The 16274-nt window shown below is 46.5% G+C and overlaps 1 protein-coding gene across 1 annotated transcript; it reads left to right on the forward strand.

Annotated features, from left to right (window-relative positions):
• Positions 1-297: 297 nt before the first annotated feature.
• TBR1 (T-box brain transcription factor 1) lies at positions 298-8649 on the forward strand. The gene is made up of 6 exons (XM_027055643.2): positions 298-1143; positions 1734-1888; positions 2266-2387; positions 2973-3131; positions 4325-4386; positions 7641-8649. The coding sequence occupies exons 1-6, from the start codon at positions 452-454 to the stop codon at positions 8497-8499; spliced, it is 2049 nt and encodes a 682-aa protein (XP_026911444.1). The 5' UTR covers positions 298-451; the 3' UTR covers positions 8500-8649.
• Positions 8650-16274: the final 7625 nt, after the last annotated feature.

Below are 16274 nucleotides of genomic sequence, written 5' to 3' on the forward strand. Positions count from 1 at the left end.
TGCACATCTTTGAATCTTCCTAAAGCAGTGGTCACAAAGCTTAAAGGTGACACAACAGTGCTCACGTAAAGCCAACACACATTCCCCACCCCCCAAGCCAACAATAAAATCATCCCCTTCAATTTGCCATGATCGTCGCGACCAGGAGCCAGGTGATTATCCTAATTAATGTCTATCTAATTAAATTACTGTCAGCAGTTAACCAATGGCAGGAGCCGTTTCATCGGCTGCACAAGCAGCAAGATCAAAAGTGAGCCTTTTCTGATTGCTGCATAGTGTCAATTGGCCAATCTCTTCTCCCAGGGAAAAAAAAAAGTAAATCAAACCTTTGAGAAGCATTTGCTGGTTGAAGTGCTTTCTGTCTAGTGAGGGGGTCTGTGGATTTCTAGTTTATGATAAATAGGACTTTAAAAACCAGGGACAGGAGGGCGAGTGTTCAGGTTCTAGAGCTATGCAGCTGGAGCACTGCCTTTCTCCTTCTATCATGCTCTCCAAGAAATTTCTCAATGTGAGCAGCAGCTACCCACATTCAGGCGGATCTGAGCTTGTCTTGCACGATCATCCCATTATCTCGACCACTGACAACCTGGAGAGAAGTTCACCTTTGAAAAAAATTACCAGGGGGATGACGAATCAGTCAGATACAGACAATTTTCCTGACTCCAAGGACTCACCAGGGGACGTCCAGAGAAGTAAACTCTCTCCTGTCTTGGACGGGGTCTCTGAGCTTCGTCACAGTTTCGATGGCTCTGCTGCAGATCGCTACCTCCTCTCTCAGTCCAGCCAGCCACAGTCTGCGGCCACTGCTCCCAGTGCCATGTTCCCGTACCCCGGCCAGCACGGACCGGCGCACCCCGCCTTCTCCATCGGCAGCCCCAGCCGCTACATGGCCCACCACCCGGTCATCACCAACGGAGCCTACAACAGCCTCCTGTCCAACTCCTCACCGCAGGGCTACCCCGCGGCCGGCTACCCCTACCCACAGCAGTACAGCCACTCCTACCAAGGAGCCCCTTTCTACCAGTTCTCTTCCACACAGCCCGGACTGGTACCCGGCAAAGCTCAGGTGTACCTGTGCAACAGGCCCCTCTGGCTGAAATTTCACCGCCACCAAACGGAGATGATCATCACCAAACAAGGAAGGTAATGCTACATTCTTGGCAGTTGCTGTTCCGGGCACGGCCCGGGGGCAAGTGCGCCGGGTTGTGACCGCGCCGGTAGCGATGATTTGGGGTCGGGAGCGGAGTGGAAGGCGCTCTGGTGCGCCCTGGAGTTGGCTGGTTTTGGAAAAAGGGAAGGTGGAAGGTATAACCGCTGCGGTGAGGTTGGTAAGGGGATTCCCGCGCTAGAGAGGTGGTCTGAGAGCCAGTCAGGGGCGGGAGAAAGGAGAAAGAGAGGGAGAGTCCCGGCCTGCGGCTGGGAAATCGGAGGGACGCAATAACGGCCGGAACCGAGGACAGGTAGAGAGTTGCGTGTCGCCAACCTCACTCTCCACCTGGGCAGTGACACCTGCCGACTCCCCACGCCAGCTCGCCCGCCGGTCTCCCCGACTTCAGCCCCACTTCTTTTCCTCCCCCACCGCCCCTTCTCTAACCCAGCAAACATTCGCTCATCGACGCTGGGAGAACAAGTTTTGCTTTGCTATCTGGCGCCGCGCGTCTTGCATTTAATCTTTAACATTTATGTTTTTTTTTTTCTCTTGTTTTCTCCCCCCCCCCCCTTAATTTAAATAGGCGCATGTTTCCTTTTTTAAGTTTTAACATTTCTGGTCTCGATCCCACGGCTCATTACAATATTTTTGTGGATGTGATTTTGGCGGATCCCAATCACTGGAGGTTTCAAGGAGGCAAATGGGTTCCTTGCGGCAAAGCGGACACCAATGTGCAAGGCAAGTCCTTCCAATTAACACATTTTCCTGACACTTATTTAGGTGAGAATGATTAATTAAAGCCTTTGTGGACTGGCTCGAGAGACTTTTAAAACGATCGGCCAATGACTTCTAAAAGGAAACGAGGGGGATAGGGGGACAGACTGAGCAGCGAGAAGGGGGAGGATTATGCAAAAGCTATTTTAATCATCTCCAGTTAATAAGGAGAAAGCGAGGCCTAAAAAAAAACCCAGCTAATGGGCCTCACTGTGGTATAAGGTGTGTGTGTGTGTGTGTGTGTGTGTATGTGTGTGTGTGTGTGTGCACGTCCTACGTGGTGAGGAGTTGGGACTGGGCAGTGCCCCGGGCATATGTAAACAACGTATTTCTTTCTCTAGGAAATCGGGTCTATATGCATCCGGATTCCCCCAACACGGGGGCTCATTGGATGCGCCAAGAAATCTCTTTTGGAAAATTAAAACTTACAAACAACAAAGGAGCTTCAAACAACAATGGGCAGGTCAGTGGCTCAAGCGCTCCTCTCTCTCTCTCTCTCTCTCTCTCTCTCTCTCTCTCTTTCTCTTTCCTTCTCTCCCACACATGTCCCTCACTAACGTTCAGTCCATTAGTTTACATTAGCATGAGAAACTGGGCATACGTTTCTTTGCTTCATTAAAAAGACTTTTTAAAAATTCTATTTCTATCCTCCTATAAAGTTGCTCTTGCCCTCTGCCCAATTCCCGAGTTCCCGGCCTTCCCTAGTACTGTCCAAATACTTGATTGATTTTGAGAAGGAACCCCCACAGGACCTGCTTGTTGTAAAAATCTTTGTTCCTCCTAAATAAGGAGGGCTAGGCGGATCGGGAGGACCCGAGGATCAGGCAGTCGGGTTCGGTTTTCCTCCCGTGCTCCGGTGCTCGAGGCTCCGGGAGGAACGAGGGCTGGTCTTGCCCCAGCCAGCCAGTCACCAGCCAGGGGAGTCCCGCGGTCAGGTAGCCGGGGCGGCGGGCTCCAGCCAGACCCCGCGCGGCCCGCGGCCCCAGCCCCGCGCACGTTGACCGCGCTAACGCGCCACCCCGCGCTCCCTTTTCTCTTCGCCGGACAGATGGTGGTTTTACAGTCCTTGCATAAGTACCAGCCCCGCCTGCATGTGGTGGAAGTGAACGAGGACGGCACGGAGGACACCAGCCAGCCCGGCCGCGTGCAGACGTTCACTTTCCCCGAGACTCAGTTCATCGCCGTCACCGCCTACCAGAACACCGATGTAAGCAGGCCTGGGGGCTGGGCGCGCGGCGGGCGGCTCCCGCTTCCCCCGGCAGCGGCCCGCGTCCCCGGCGGTGCCCCGCTCGCACTGACAGCAGCAACAGCTGGCTCCGCGGTGCCTTTCGGGCGGAGGGCGAGGGGCCTGCCGGGCGCCTTCCCTGAATCCCTTGCCGGTGGGAAAACGCTTCTTGTTCGTCTCCATCGCGGGTCACACGGGCCACCTTTGAGGGGCCCAGGATTTCGAGGGCCTCTTCTCTTGGGAATTTTAAGTCAGTTCTCAAACTAGAACAGGTTTAAATCTCCTCCCTCCCTCCCTCCCTCCCTCCCTTCCTTCCTTCCTTCCTTCTTTCCTTCCTTCCTTCCTTCCTTCCTTCCTTCCTTCCTTCCTTCCTCCCCTTCCTGCTTTTCCTTTCGAATCCTTCTTGCCTGTAGGAAACAAGCCGACTTTCCCCTGCATTTTATTCTTGGCAAGCTTTGACATTATCTTAAACAAAAAATTAAAGTATCCGAAATAAAAACATCACTTTTGGGGGGAGCAAAAGAACAGACACATTCATATATCTGGAAAGTACAATAAATCAAATTCCCGGAAGCCTTGGAATGAGTTTTTTTTTTAGCACTTGAACTTCAGAATTTGTAAGTTCACGAAAACTTATTTTACTTCTGTTGATTTCACTGCTAGGAGTGATGGTGGTTTTTTTTTTTAACTTAAATGAAAGTATCAGAAATGAAAATATGCATTTATTTTAATTTAAAGCTGGTTTTTTAAGATGCAGCTAGGAGTTCTTGGGGTTATGAATTAGAAATGACCAACTTTTAAAAATGTGGTGAAATGTTTAAAATAGGCAACGTTTGGTGATGAATTCAAGTGCCCCTCAAAGATTTTTATAACGAGCATTTTTAAAATGTGCATTTGAAGTGACTTAGAACACATAGGAGAGCTAGTTGAAAGCAAAGCTTTAGTGTTAGGCATCATTAACTTAAACATGTTCCTCATAACTTTCATGATGCTCTCTCTTTTCTCCTTTCCATTCATTCCCTCAAAATCTTTGGGTAGGGAAACCTGGCTACTTAATGAAATTGCAGGCCTTAAGCCCTTGTAAAAAAAAAGTGGTGATTTATTTGCAACACCTAATCCACCTGTATAGAAGGTGAGATCTTATTCATCTTTTCTCTTTTTTTTGTCTTATCCAGATTACACAATTGAAAATAGATCACAACCCCTTTGCAAAAGGATTTCGGGATAATTATGACACGTAAGTAATCTTGCACCTTCCTTCTCAAGTAGTTGTGGAATTGGGCTTTAGGTCAAAGGTGGATGGTCGTGTACAAGGCTTTTGGAAGCTGGAGTGTGTGAAGACAAGGTGTCTTTAAGGTTTTCCCTTTCCTTTTCATGGGCTCCCCTTCTCTCTGCTGACCTTCTGGCTTGGTACTTCTGTAGTTTTGGTCAAAGATTTCCTCCACTTATTTCTGTCTTTCTTATGGGTTACAAAGTTGGTGGTGGGCCTCTGGGGCTGGCTGGCTGGGGGAGCTGCCCTGGTTCCCGGATGCACGAGCTGTATGTGGCGCTGCAGGTGCTCAGCTCAGATTGTCTGTGTCTGAAACCGCCCGATCCTGCCGGAAAGTGCATGTGGCTCTGGCAGTTGTTACAGTCTCCTTGGCATATGTGGCTTTTATTTACCCGTTTTCAAGTTTTGTGTAATAGCTTTTCCTGTGCAAGTTTACTATGGACTGAATAAAAATGTGCACCCACCATAGGCAAGGTCATGAGCAGAGCCACTGTTGCAGTTATTTAAGGCTTTGGGAAGGACCCAGGTGCTGTTGCTGTGTATTATTTATAAGCTTCAAAAGAAAAATATTTCCTTTTATCCTTTGCATCTAGGCGTGTTTTAATTAAATGTGTTGGTACCCTTTTCTCCAGGCTTCCCTTACCTATCTCCATTTCTTTTCTATCAAAATGCTGTTCTCTGGGGGCAACGGTAGATGTAAACTTAGTGCTTTCTGGGTTTGTTCTTGCATTCTTGCTCAGAGTTCAGATACAGTGCCCAAGAGTTCAAATACTGTTATATAGAAAAAAATATATATATATCAATATATATATATATATATATCAAAATATAAATCTGGATTATAGGAATCCCCCACTTTTTTCTGGCCACAAAAGAGAGGGGTACATAAATTGTGAATTTCATGGCTTGCATTAAGTGCCTGGGATAGAGCTACAAACTTGAAGTTCTCTTTGACCAGCAATAGATGAAATTTGTGGAGAATTAGACAAGTGGCTGCTTCTATTCCATCTCCAGGTAGATTGCAAACTTCCCTCCTGGTATTTTTATAACAAATTGAAAGGAGAGTCATTGATATTTCTGTCTATATCTGTCATGTGCCTCCCCCAAAAGTACTTCTGAGGAAGCAAGCCTTGTCAAGATGATTCCCTAGAATAAAAACTCAGCTACTCTAGTCCTCACAACCTAAAAATGTGGACCCGGCACTGTGGAAAGTGTGTGGCCCAGGAGACCAGAGATATTGGTCTCTGTACTAGGGGGTCTTGTAGATTTTGAGCTTTTAATTCTGTTGTGAACATCTGTTCCAAAGCATTTTATTTTGCACAAATCAGTTCGGTAATCCCATGTGGGTTGGGACCTGGATGGGCATCTAAACTGTATCTTTTGCAGGCTGCTTTTTTCTTCTTAAAATATTGTGGTGGTAAACAGAAGATATTTGCACCTTGCTGGTTACATTCCCTTCCTGCCTCCCTCTGCTTCTCTTATTTGAACCTGGGATTAAATTTCAGGAGGGAAATTTTGTAGAGTGAGCAGAATGGACTTGAGCAGCAACAACATTACCCTCATCTGCCCTCCTCTGGCTGACTTCTGTTGGAAAAGTCACTTCCTTTTGATTCTTAAACTGTGTATTTTTCATAAAAACGTCTTCATCTATACAAACGGACAGGTTTTTAGGGGGTAGGGGAGAGCAGAATGGCTTATGACACCCACCCTTTCCCCTTTTATGTTGAATTTTTGGGCATGGCTCACTTTTGGAGAAACAGGGAGAGCAATGAGGGTTCAGGGGGGACTAGAGGATTGCTTGGCCACTCACCAGGGAATCTCCTCCCCAAGGGATTAAGGTCTGACAAAACTGAGGCTCTCTCTCAAAACAGCGTGTTGATCAAAGATTAAAATGTTTATGTGTGAGCTAAATAGAAAGGGAGACATGTGTCTATGTGTAGGAGAAAACACTTCTACCAATCTTGATCCAATCTCTGGTTCTCCCTCAATTCTAATGGGATTTTCTAGGCCCAGGGCCTACAGTGAATCTTTCATTATTTTACCTAAGGTGATTCCCAGGAACACAATTTCTGTCTGTGGGCAATTATTTAACTTCCCTTTGCCTCAGTTTTCTCATCTGTAAAGTGGGATAATAATGCTACCTAACTGGGAGGATTGTTGTGATGGTCAACTAAATTACTATCTGTACAGTCCTAGATAATGGTGCCTGGCACATAGTCAAGTTGTGTAACGGTTAGCTATTATTAGTGGGAGATTGCTTAGAGGAGGTCGGTAACCACTGTTGAGTTTGCCCCTTAGGTGTTTTTTGGTGTTTTTTGTTGTTGTGGTTTTTTTTTGTTGTTGTTGTTTGTTTGTTTGTTTGTTTTTTACCAATAAAGGTCAAAAGCTAGGGACAGATCAGAGTAAAAAACATGTTTTCTTGGAGCTCCTGGCTGGCTCAGTCAGTAGAGCATGCGACTCTTGATCTCAGGGTCCTGAGTTCAAGACCTACCTTGGGTGTAGAGCTTACTTAAAAAAAAAAAAGTGCACCTTTTCTCTGTAAAAGAATTGTATTGATTGATGACTTTGTCTCTAAGTAGTAATTCTTGTTAGTATTGGTAGAGGTGGGGGGTAAAGGATCACCTGGGGGAAACAATGGACAGCAAGTACAGTAGAGGCTTCCAGCAGCAAGTCTTCAAGTCTCAGAAGACTGGTGAAGGCCAGGCTTCCATGATTACTACCTGGACAGCCCGAGTGTGTGTCAAATGGAAGAAAGTGTTCTTAAAAGAGTGAAGAAATGGATATCTTGTTTAGAAATTTTGCGCAGAAACTCTCACTACACAGGAAAGGCCCACAGGGCAAATAACACCGTAGTCCCTGGGCGAATCTGCCCTCATGTTTATAAATACATTGGAGAAGTGGGATGAGTATCCCCTGCTGCGCTCTGCTCTCTGATCCCCCGTGCAGTCGGTGAGAGAGAGCGAGGGAGAGGGAAGACTTCCTCTTGGTCTGCATTTTGCTTAGGTTCCTGTATAAGTACATTGATCCCTCTACAATTTCACGATTTATTTTGTTTGGGGGAGGACGCAGGTCTGTGACCTTTCGTCTCTCTCCATCCTGGACGGCAAGTTACAGATGGACAGTGTGGGGGTGGGCCACAAGTGGAGGTGACCTTCCCTTCTGCCTCCCGAGGGGACCTCTCGGCCACCCCTCGGTTCTCTCTCTCTCTCCTTCCCTCGCAGGATCTACACTGGCTGCGACATGGACCGCCTGACCCCCTCGCCCAACGACTCCCCGCGCTCGCAGATTGTGCCCGGGGCCCGCTACGCTATGGCCGGTTCTTTCCTGCAGGACCAGTTCGTGAGCAACTACGCCAAGGCCCGCTTCCACCCCGGTGCGGGCGCGGGCCCCGGGCCGGGCACGGACCGCAGTGTGCCGCACACCAACGGGCTGCTGTCGCCGCAGCAGGCCGAGGACCCGGGCGCGCCGTCGCCGCAGCGCTGGTTTGTGACACCGGCCAACAACCGGCTGGACTTCGCCGCTTCGGCCTACGACACAGCCACGGACTTCGCGGGCAACGCGGCCACGCTGCTCTCGTACGCGGCCGCGGGCGTGAAAGCGCTGCCGCTGCAGGCGGCGGGCTGCACCGGCCGTCCGCTCGGCTACTACGCCGACCCGTCCGGCTGGGGCGCGCGCAGCCCCCCGCAGTACTGCGGCGCCAAGTCGGGCTCGGTGCTGCCCTGCTGGCCCAACAGCGCCGCGGCCGCCGCCCGCATGGCGGGCGCCAACCCCTATTTGGGCGAGGAGGCCGAGGGCCTGGCCGCCGAGCGCTCGCCGCTGCCGCCCGGCGCCGCCGAGGACGCCAAGCCCAAGGACCTGTCCGACTCCAGCTGGATCGAGACGCCCTCCTCCATCAAGTCCATCGACTCGAGCGACTCGGGGATTTACGAGCAGGCCAAGCGGAGGCGGATCTCACCCGCCGACACGCCGGTGTCCGAGAGCTCGTCGCCGCTCAAGAGCGAGGTGCTGGCCCAGCGGGACTGCGAGAAGAACTGCGCCAAGGACATAGGCGGCTACTACGGCTTCTACTCGCACAGCTAGGCCGGCCCTGCCCGCCCGGCTCCGCGCCCCGCCGCGGCCCGGCCCCCTCCCGCCTCCCGCCCCCAGCCAGCCCCTCGCAGCTCTCCCCAGCTCCTCCTCCCCACGCCCCACCTCGCGCACCCCCTCATTTCACTTGGCCCTCGAATACCGTCTGCGACGAATAAGTACAGGTCTCCGAGTGCGATTTTAACCTTTTTTTGCACAGCAGTTTCTGCAGTTAGCACACCGACCTTCAACTTTGCTGTAAACCTTTTGGTTTTCCTCCTAACTCTTCTTCTGTGAAGTTACACTCCTAACAAGCCTCCTCCCTCTCGTCTTTTTCTCACCCTCTCCTTCTCTTTCTTGTAATGAAACTCTTCACCTTTAGGAGACCTGGGCAGTCCTGTCAGGCAGCAGCGATTCCGACCCTCCAAGTCTCGGCCTCCCCATTAACCGTAGGATGTTGACTCTAGAACCCGGACCCACCCAGCGCGTCCTTTCTTATCCCCGAGTGGATGGATGGATGGATGGTAGGGATGTTAATAATTTTAGTGGAACAAAGCCTGTGAAAATGACTGTATATAGTGTTAATTTACTGTAACGAATGGCTAGTTTTTATTTTCATCGTCAAGGCACAAAACCAGTTCACGCTTAACCTTTTCATTCGTTTCTTTTCCTTTCTTTGCCATTTTCTCCACCCCCCTCCACTTTAAAATTTTTTCTTGTGAGATAATTAACAATATTCTAAGAGGCTCTGGAAACGTGAAATACTTGATAGATAATGATGGGCTTCTCACTTTCCCTCAATCCGTTGCATGAAATAATTGCTCTGTGCTCTAATGCACACACATAGCTAAGGAGAATCCGACCAAACACCTGTAAAGGATAGGTGTCTTGTTCATAGGCAAGTCGATTAAGTGGCATGATGCCTGCAAAGCAAAGTTAACTGGAGTTGTATGTCCCTCCCCACTCCCCACCCCCCCCCCCTTCTAAATAGAATAGCTCGACATCAGCAATATTATTTTGCCTTATTTGTTTTTCCCCAAAGTGCCAAATCCATTACTGGTCTGTGCAGGTGCCAAATATGCTGACAAACTGTTTCTGAATATCTTTTCAGTCCCCCCCTCCACCTTTATATGCTGTAAATCTTTGTAATGAATATCTACTAATGATATAGATGACTGAATTGTTGGTAACTATAGTGTAGTCTAGTGAAGATAAATTGTGTGAGTTGTATATTTTACTGCATTTTAGTTTTGAAAATGATTTCCCTGCCACCTAGAAACAGCTGAAATTTGACTTCCTTGGGAAAACACTAGCATTAATGCAAGTAAGACTGGTTTTTCCCCTCTTAAGTCTTGTTATATTTGATAAGGAGCATTAATCCCCCTGGAAATAGATTAGTAGGATTTCTAATGTTGTGTAGCAAACCTATACTTTTTTTTTTTGTATTTTAAAATTAATGTGAAATATGCATCATACACAATATTCAATCTAGATTCCAGTCCATGGGGGGATTTTTCCTAATAGGAATTCAGGGTCTAAACGTGTGTATATTTTGGCTCTTCTGTAAATCTAATGTTGTGATTTTTATATTTGTTTCGTTTTGTCTGTGAACTGAATAATTTATACAAGTACACACTCCATTGAGAAACGTTTTGTTTTTTGCTCGTTTGTATCGTCTGTGTATAACAAGTAAATAAATCTGGTAAAACGCTATGGTGTTTGAAAGCAGTTTACAGTTTGAAAATAATTTATTATAGGTGATTACTTTTAAGGGTTAAGGAAGAATAGCCTGTTCCCACTCCAGGATGGGGCAGTCTGTTTAATGGGAATCACCTCCCATTTCCCACTTAAATTTGTTTTATAGCAGTACCAGTAATTACTTTTTCCTTCTTACTTACAAAGTACTTAGTTCCCTATGAGTCAAGTTTCACTTTGTTGCACTTTTTTTTTTCCCCAGGAAAACGTAGGCAGTTCCTCATCATAGCTATCTGATTTTCTCTGAAGTAGGGAATAATGCGAGCAGGAAAAGGAGGGTCTTAAATAAGGAGTTAAGAAAATTTCTTTCAATTTCACAGGCGGGAGGCTTTGGGCAAGAGTAGGGTGTGATTGAAATGCATGTCAAAATAGGCTGTTGACCACAGCTTTAGGCAGATGTCGAAAATCCCGATCTTTAAATACGAGGCCTTGGAGATGGGTGGCGAATCTGTAAATGCAAACACAGAATGGCCTACATTTCTTGAGTGGATTGTTTCGGGGGGATTGGGCGGGGCTGGAGCGGGGTAAGGACTCATTGAACAAACTCGGAACGGTCGGTATTCAGGCACTGAGTTTAAAACTTGCTTTGGGAGGTATCTGGACGGTTACCACTCCATCTCTTCTACAGTGGAATTCCTGGTCCAGCCCTACCCAAGCCAGATCCCTATGCCTTGAGAACGAATGCAGAGATGTGGCTATCCCAGCGTGTGGGGGGTGGGGGGTGGGGCGGGGAGGGGAGGGAGGTCCGCTGCGTCTTAGTCAAGGAGTCCGCAGAGCGCTGACTTTATTTCGTGCAGGAGCGATTTTTGTACTTTTGCCTCCAGAGAAAGGAGATCCAGGAAAGAGGTTGAAAATGGTTCAACATTCTTGCTTAGTCTGGGTCAGTCTCAGGTTATGGGACTAAACGTACCACCACCTAGAGATTGTCCCGTAACCCCTTTGCAATTTGAGAGATGCAAAGGGGCTTCAAAGTTCCAATTAAAATGAAAATTGAGAGGGGGGAGCAAACCCGATTTGTTGTCCCTGGGCAATTTCGCCACTAGACGGCGTTCCGCGGAGTTTTGTCTGCCACACCGAGAGGAGATGGCTGATTTTCCTTTGTGTTTCTTTCACCCTTCCCACACCTAAGACCTGAACGAGAGGACCAAAAGTACAAAACACGGTGCCTGTGTAGCCAGAGAAGTTGAGCAGTGTACTCTTGTAACACCCCACTGGGTCTGCGCTCCTGTGACCCGGCCGCCCAATGCCGCCGGGGAGGAGGCGCACAAGCGGTCAAGGTCCCGAGGGCGCGGGGTGCGGGGGCCGCGCTCGGCCCCGCCGCCCTCGGGCCACAGTCACGGCGAGCAAAGGAGCTGCTGTCATGTGTGGAAACGAAGCTCTCAGCAGCCGAGGATAGATTTCACAGGAACGTAGTGCCTTGTACCGAAAGACGCACTTTAGCTGCTATTAGGAAGTACTTCAAAAAATTGGGGAGGTCGTTTCCCTTGCAGCTCTGCCACCATCTCCACCATCTGCTGTGTGGACTGAGTCAGCGTGAGGTAAATTTGCAGCTCCGCGCTCCTCTCGGAGGCAGTGTGCTTTCGGGTCCCTTTCAAGCATGATCAGTTTTACTGGCTTTCAGTGTCTTGGGTGTCTAGTGAAGGGACACCGTCGCTGTGTCAGAGAAGCTGCTGCTGTTCCAAGGAAATCAGAGTTTGGATTTGGGAGGGCCTGTAGCAACCAAAGTTCGCGTCCCGGGTTAGATTTCGAGTTGCCTTTTCTCCGTGAGGGTAAGGGTCAGGCGAGGACGGAATCCTCCCCGCAACCTGCAGATATCCTCAGTTTTTAAAAGTGTGTTTTCAACGGTGTATTTTCTAAAAGAGGCAGGAAGAAAAAAGGCGAGCGTGCGGCGAGCACTGCATTCTGGCTCACGCCTTCCCGCCATTCACATTCCGCGCCATCTTAACTCACTTGCAACCACCCGCTCGGGGCCGAGTGCGGTCGCCTGCGGGCGCCGCTCTAGCCAGGGGAGCTGTGCCCTCGGTTGGTACCTCTCGTGGCGGACGCCGCGGGTCAGAGTAGACGAGAGGCGTGGCCAGAACGCGCTGCGGCCGCGGGCGGCCGGTGCGTGCTGCTTCGGCGGGCGAGGCTGCGCTTGGCCCGGGCCTAGTGCCGTCCGAGCGGGCGCCCTCGAGCCCAGGCCGGTGAGGGCGGGCGGGCGTCTGCAGGAACTCGGCCGAGTGAGGCCGTGCGGGAGGCCTGCTCCCCGACGCTGAGCCTGGGCCGAGGCTTCCCTGCTTCGTCTGCGGGCCGGAGGCTGCACCCTGGCTGTCCTGTCCCAGTCCAGACAGGGATTCGGGGCGGAGGTCCAGGCTGGCAACCCGGGCCCAGCTGCAGGCCCGCAGCCCAGGAGGCTCGCTCTGTGCTCTCGGGAGTCCGTTCGAGCCAGGCCGAAACCTTGGCTGTGTCGGAGGGCGCCCTTTCCAGCTTGTAGCTCCTCGACGGCCACGGCCAGGCGAACGACTGGGATTTAGGGCGGACAGCCTTTTTAGGCCTAGCAGAAGCTTACTGATCAGTTTGTTTCCAAAGCCAGGTTGTTTCTGTGTCTTTAGGACTGACGTCACCCGAGCTCTTAAAATGCAGTAATTTAGGGGCTATAGAGAACTTTCTGAACCCTCTTACCTCCTGCAGTTACATTTTCTTACAAATCCTACTGCTAAAACTCTCTGACCCACCGTTTTGGCGAAGTATTTATCTTTTTAGCACTGAGGCGTTCAAGGATGTTCTACCTTCTGTTGTGGGTGCAGGCTAGGAACAAAAGCCTTGTTGCATAGAGGCCATTTATATTCCTGGAGAACTTAAAACGCTCTATAGCAATATTTGGGCAGCGTGTTTGTGTTCGTAACTGATTTTATAAAACGTTCGGCCTGTGCTCGGGTACAGCACTTTTTTTGTGTGTGTATATTAGTTACTTTATCATGTAGGCATTTTAGCCATGGGGATAGGAAAAAAGTAGAACCTGTGTGAAAACAAACCAAAATAGGTCCTCCAAAGGAAAAGCAACTATTCTTATTTTTAGACAAAGTTACTTATGAGGAAGTCAGCATCTTTTTTTTTTTTTTTTAAGATTTTATTTTCAAGGAATCTCTACACCCAACCTGGGGCTCAAACTCACAACCCTGAGATCAAGAGTCTAATGCTCCATGGACTGAGTCAGCCAGGTGCCACAAAAGTCAGCATCTTTAATGACCAGTGATAAGAATTCAATTAAAAAAAATATTTACTTTGCTCTGCTATGTGGGCAATTACTTGGCTAATTTTAATATTTGAAAGAATAAAATTTTAGTGTAAATCACTAAAATGAGGCTTTTAAAAGGTCAGCTGAGGCTTTTTAAGCAAGATGAGTCTACATGATTTATTTAAGTTACAATATGAATGCAAGATTTACGTTTGGACAATCAGATTTTCTTTTGCCAGAACAAGATAAGAGTCTCACAGGGAAGACCGAGACAAATTAGACAAGATTTCAGGCATTGCATTGTACTTGGTTTAATTCAGGTGCCTTGAGATTTGTGGGCCTGTCTGGTTCCCGTCTTCAGGTTGTTAAGTCAGGTTGCAACATATTTAAAAATATATTCACTTGAAAGAAAACCCCACTGCTTTCACAATAAAGTAAACTTGATGGTGTACAAGTCACTGGTCGCATCTGAGCTGATTATATCCGCCTTGCATGTATTTTACACCCACAGTATGGTTTGCAGCAGTGTTCAAGGCATGGCGTGAAAAATTTGATTTGAATAGTTCCATTAAAGCAATGAAAAAAAACCCATGGCTTAATAGACCTTCTAGTGATAGCTCCCCTTCTTACTATGCTAACTCTGAAATAAATATGTAATCTAGTGTTAGGCACATGGCATTTAGAAGACCCTTGCTGGTAATATTTAATTTAATAAACATACTAACTGTGACATTATTAATGCAATGAAGCTTGTACCACAAGCTGATTCTTTCAGGTTGTTTGACCTATTACTTATCACTAGATTCCTTAAAACATATCTTGTGATTTATAACTTGAATTTTATATTAACATTGTTTTGGATTTCAACTCTTTAAAAATATCTGTATGATGGCACTCATTTTATATACAAAGCATTTATACTTGGGTGTCTTGGCATATCTTTTATGAGGAGGAAGAGGGGATTTAGGAGGGGTGAGCATCTCCACGGTTATGTCTCTGGTCATTTTAGACAATACAGTTACTTTGTTCTAATACTAGCAGGAAGAAAAAAGAATATAAGATTAAGTTTTAGGGCAAGGGTTATACTGATTTCTTATATATTGGTTATATATATGTTTTATCATATGTATGTGATAATACTAAGTTTTAAGAAATGCCACATTAATTAAACTTTCTGGTTGAAAAATAAAACAAATCTTGCTTATATTAGGGTTAGTGCTTATATTAGATTTATGTAGGTTTCAGTTTAGTTCGTATCTTCACGTTAGCAAAAGTGTACTGGATGGGAAAAAGCCTTTTCATTACAATCTTATTTCAGGTTCCTAAAAAAAGAGAAAGTCAACAGTGTTGTTCTCAAACCACAGTATCTTCCTAGCTCACATTTCAACTTTCAAGATGTATTTGTCTTTTATTTTGTCATTCCTAGTATGAAAGGGAAGGCATTTTTCAATCTTAGGATAATTCAGAAGCAATTTTTTGGTTCTCAGTTAATTCAGTTTCATCTTAAAAGTTCAAATTTAGCAAAGCACATGTTCCCTTGTTCATGCCAAGTGTGATAAAAACTAGTCGAAAAATAAAACCATTGCAAACAAGTGGAGCACTGCACTTCACTGCATACTCTACAGGCCACATCATTTCTAGGTCTGATGTCACTGCCTGCTGGGCTGCCATTTGTGGGCACAAGTAAGTCTGCCTTTGAAAGTCGATAGAAGTCACGACCATTACAGACACATGTGCTTAAATTGTGTGTGTGTTTGAAACCTCCTCTCTGAATAGAATAGTGATATGCCCATCCATGAACATTCAAACATTTGCTCTCTTCTATCAACAAAAGGTTATTCTCTTTAGTCTGGGGGGTGTTTGCCTTCCTCTGCATTGGAAGAGTATCTTTGATTGTATTTAAAACATGAATTAGCAAAATCATCTCTCCCGTTTTGTAATACAGTTGAATTATAGACTACTTTGTGGAATTATAACTTTCTTAATAGTTTCATCTTTGTGTTTACAATATTGAGCTACCACATTTATGTTTTTAAACTTTAACATCCTTGAACTTCAGTTAACAAAATATGCATACATGTTATGTAGATTCAGTGTAGGCCATCTGCAATCAACAATGATATTTTATGAGAACTTTTCAGTTATCATAGTGGTTTCTATTTTGAATAGCTTTTGCTCAAGTGGAAATTTACTAAAGACCAAACCATTATTTCCAATTAAAAATGTTTCAAAGGTGGTTAGTACTTTTATAAATTGCTATGTTTTTTAATTTAAAGTTTATGATTTTGGATATAATTTTACCAAATAATAGCAATGTTTACTATTCAGTACCTTCTTTTGAGAAGCTATAATGAGGACTTATTCCTTTCACAGTTTACTTACCACTGAATGCTATATATTTTGTTCCAATAAAATCTTTTTTTTCTACCTCTGTCTTAATTTGCTATATATTTTTTAAAAAATTGACTGCGTTCTAAATAATCCTTAGAGCTCACTCACCTTTGGGATTCACTCTCTTAATTTATGCTCACATTCTGCTTTGTTCCTGTGGAGAAAGTCAAAGAAACATACTGACTTCCTCCTCAACAAATTTGTACTTTCCTCCTCCAACTCTGCTGTCTTTCTGACACTCATTTTGCCCTTGTTGACTCTCTTGCCAACAACTTTTTTTTAACCTCCTCTTTTTTTTTTTTCTCATGCTACCACACTGAACCTGAATCTTTATAAAATCTATGCCTGATTCATCAGTTTGTTTATTTCAGGTCAGAATTTTTATGCTTTCCCCAAAAGCAATTGTATAATTTTCAGGGCAAACATC

This window comes from Acinonyx jubatus, chromosome C1, assembly GCF_027475565.1.
Source record: "Acinonyx jubatus isolate Ajub_Pintada_27869175 chromosome C1, VMU_Ajub_asm_v1.0, whole genome shotgun sequence".
NCBI lineage: Eukaryota > Metazoa > Chordata > Mammalia > Carnivora > Felidae > Acinonyx > Acinonyx jubatus.

Bases quoted from the DNA above. Each gene is read 5' to 3' on its own strand.
- TBR1 (XM_027055643.2), top strand. From the start codon at position 452: ATGCAGCTGGAGCACTGCCTTTCTCCTTCTATCATGCTCTCCAAGAAA. The intron at 2,388-2,972 runs GTCAGTGGCTCA...TTCGCCGGACAG, and splicing joins CTTCAAACAACAATGGGCAG to ATGGTGGTTTTACAGTCCTT. The intron at 3,132-4,324 runs GTAAGCAGGCCT...TGTCTTATCCAG, and splicing joins CCGCCTACCAGAACACCGAT to ATTACACAATTGAAAATAGA.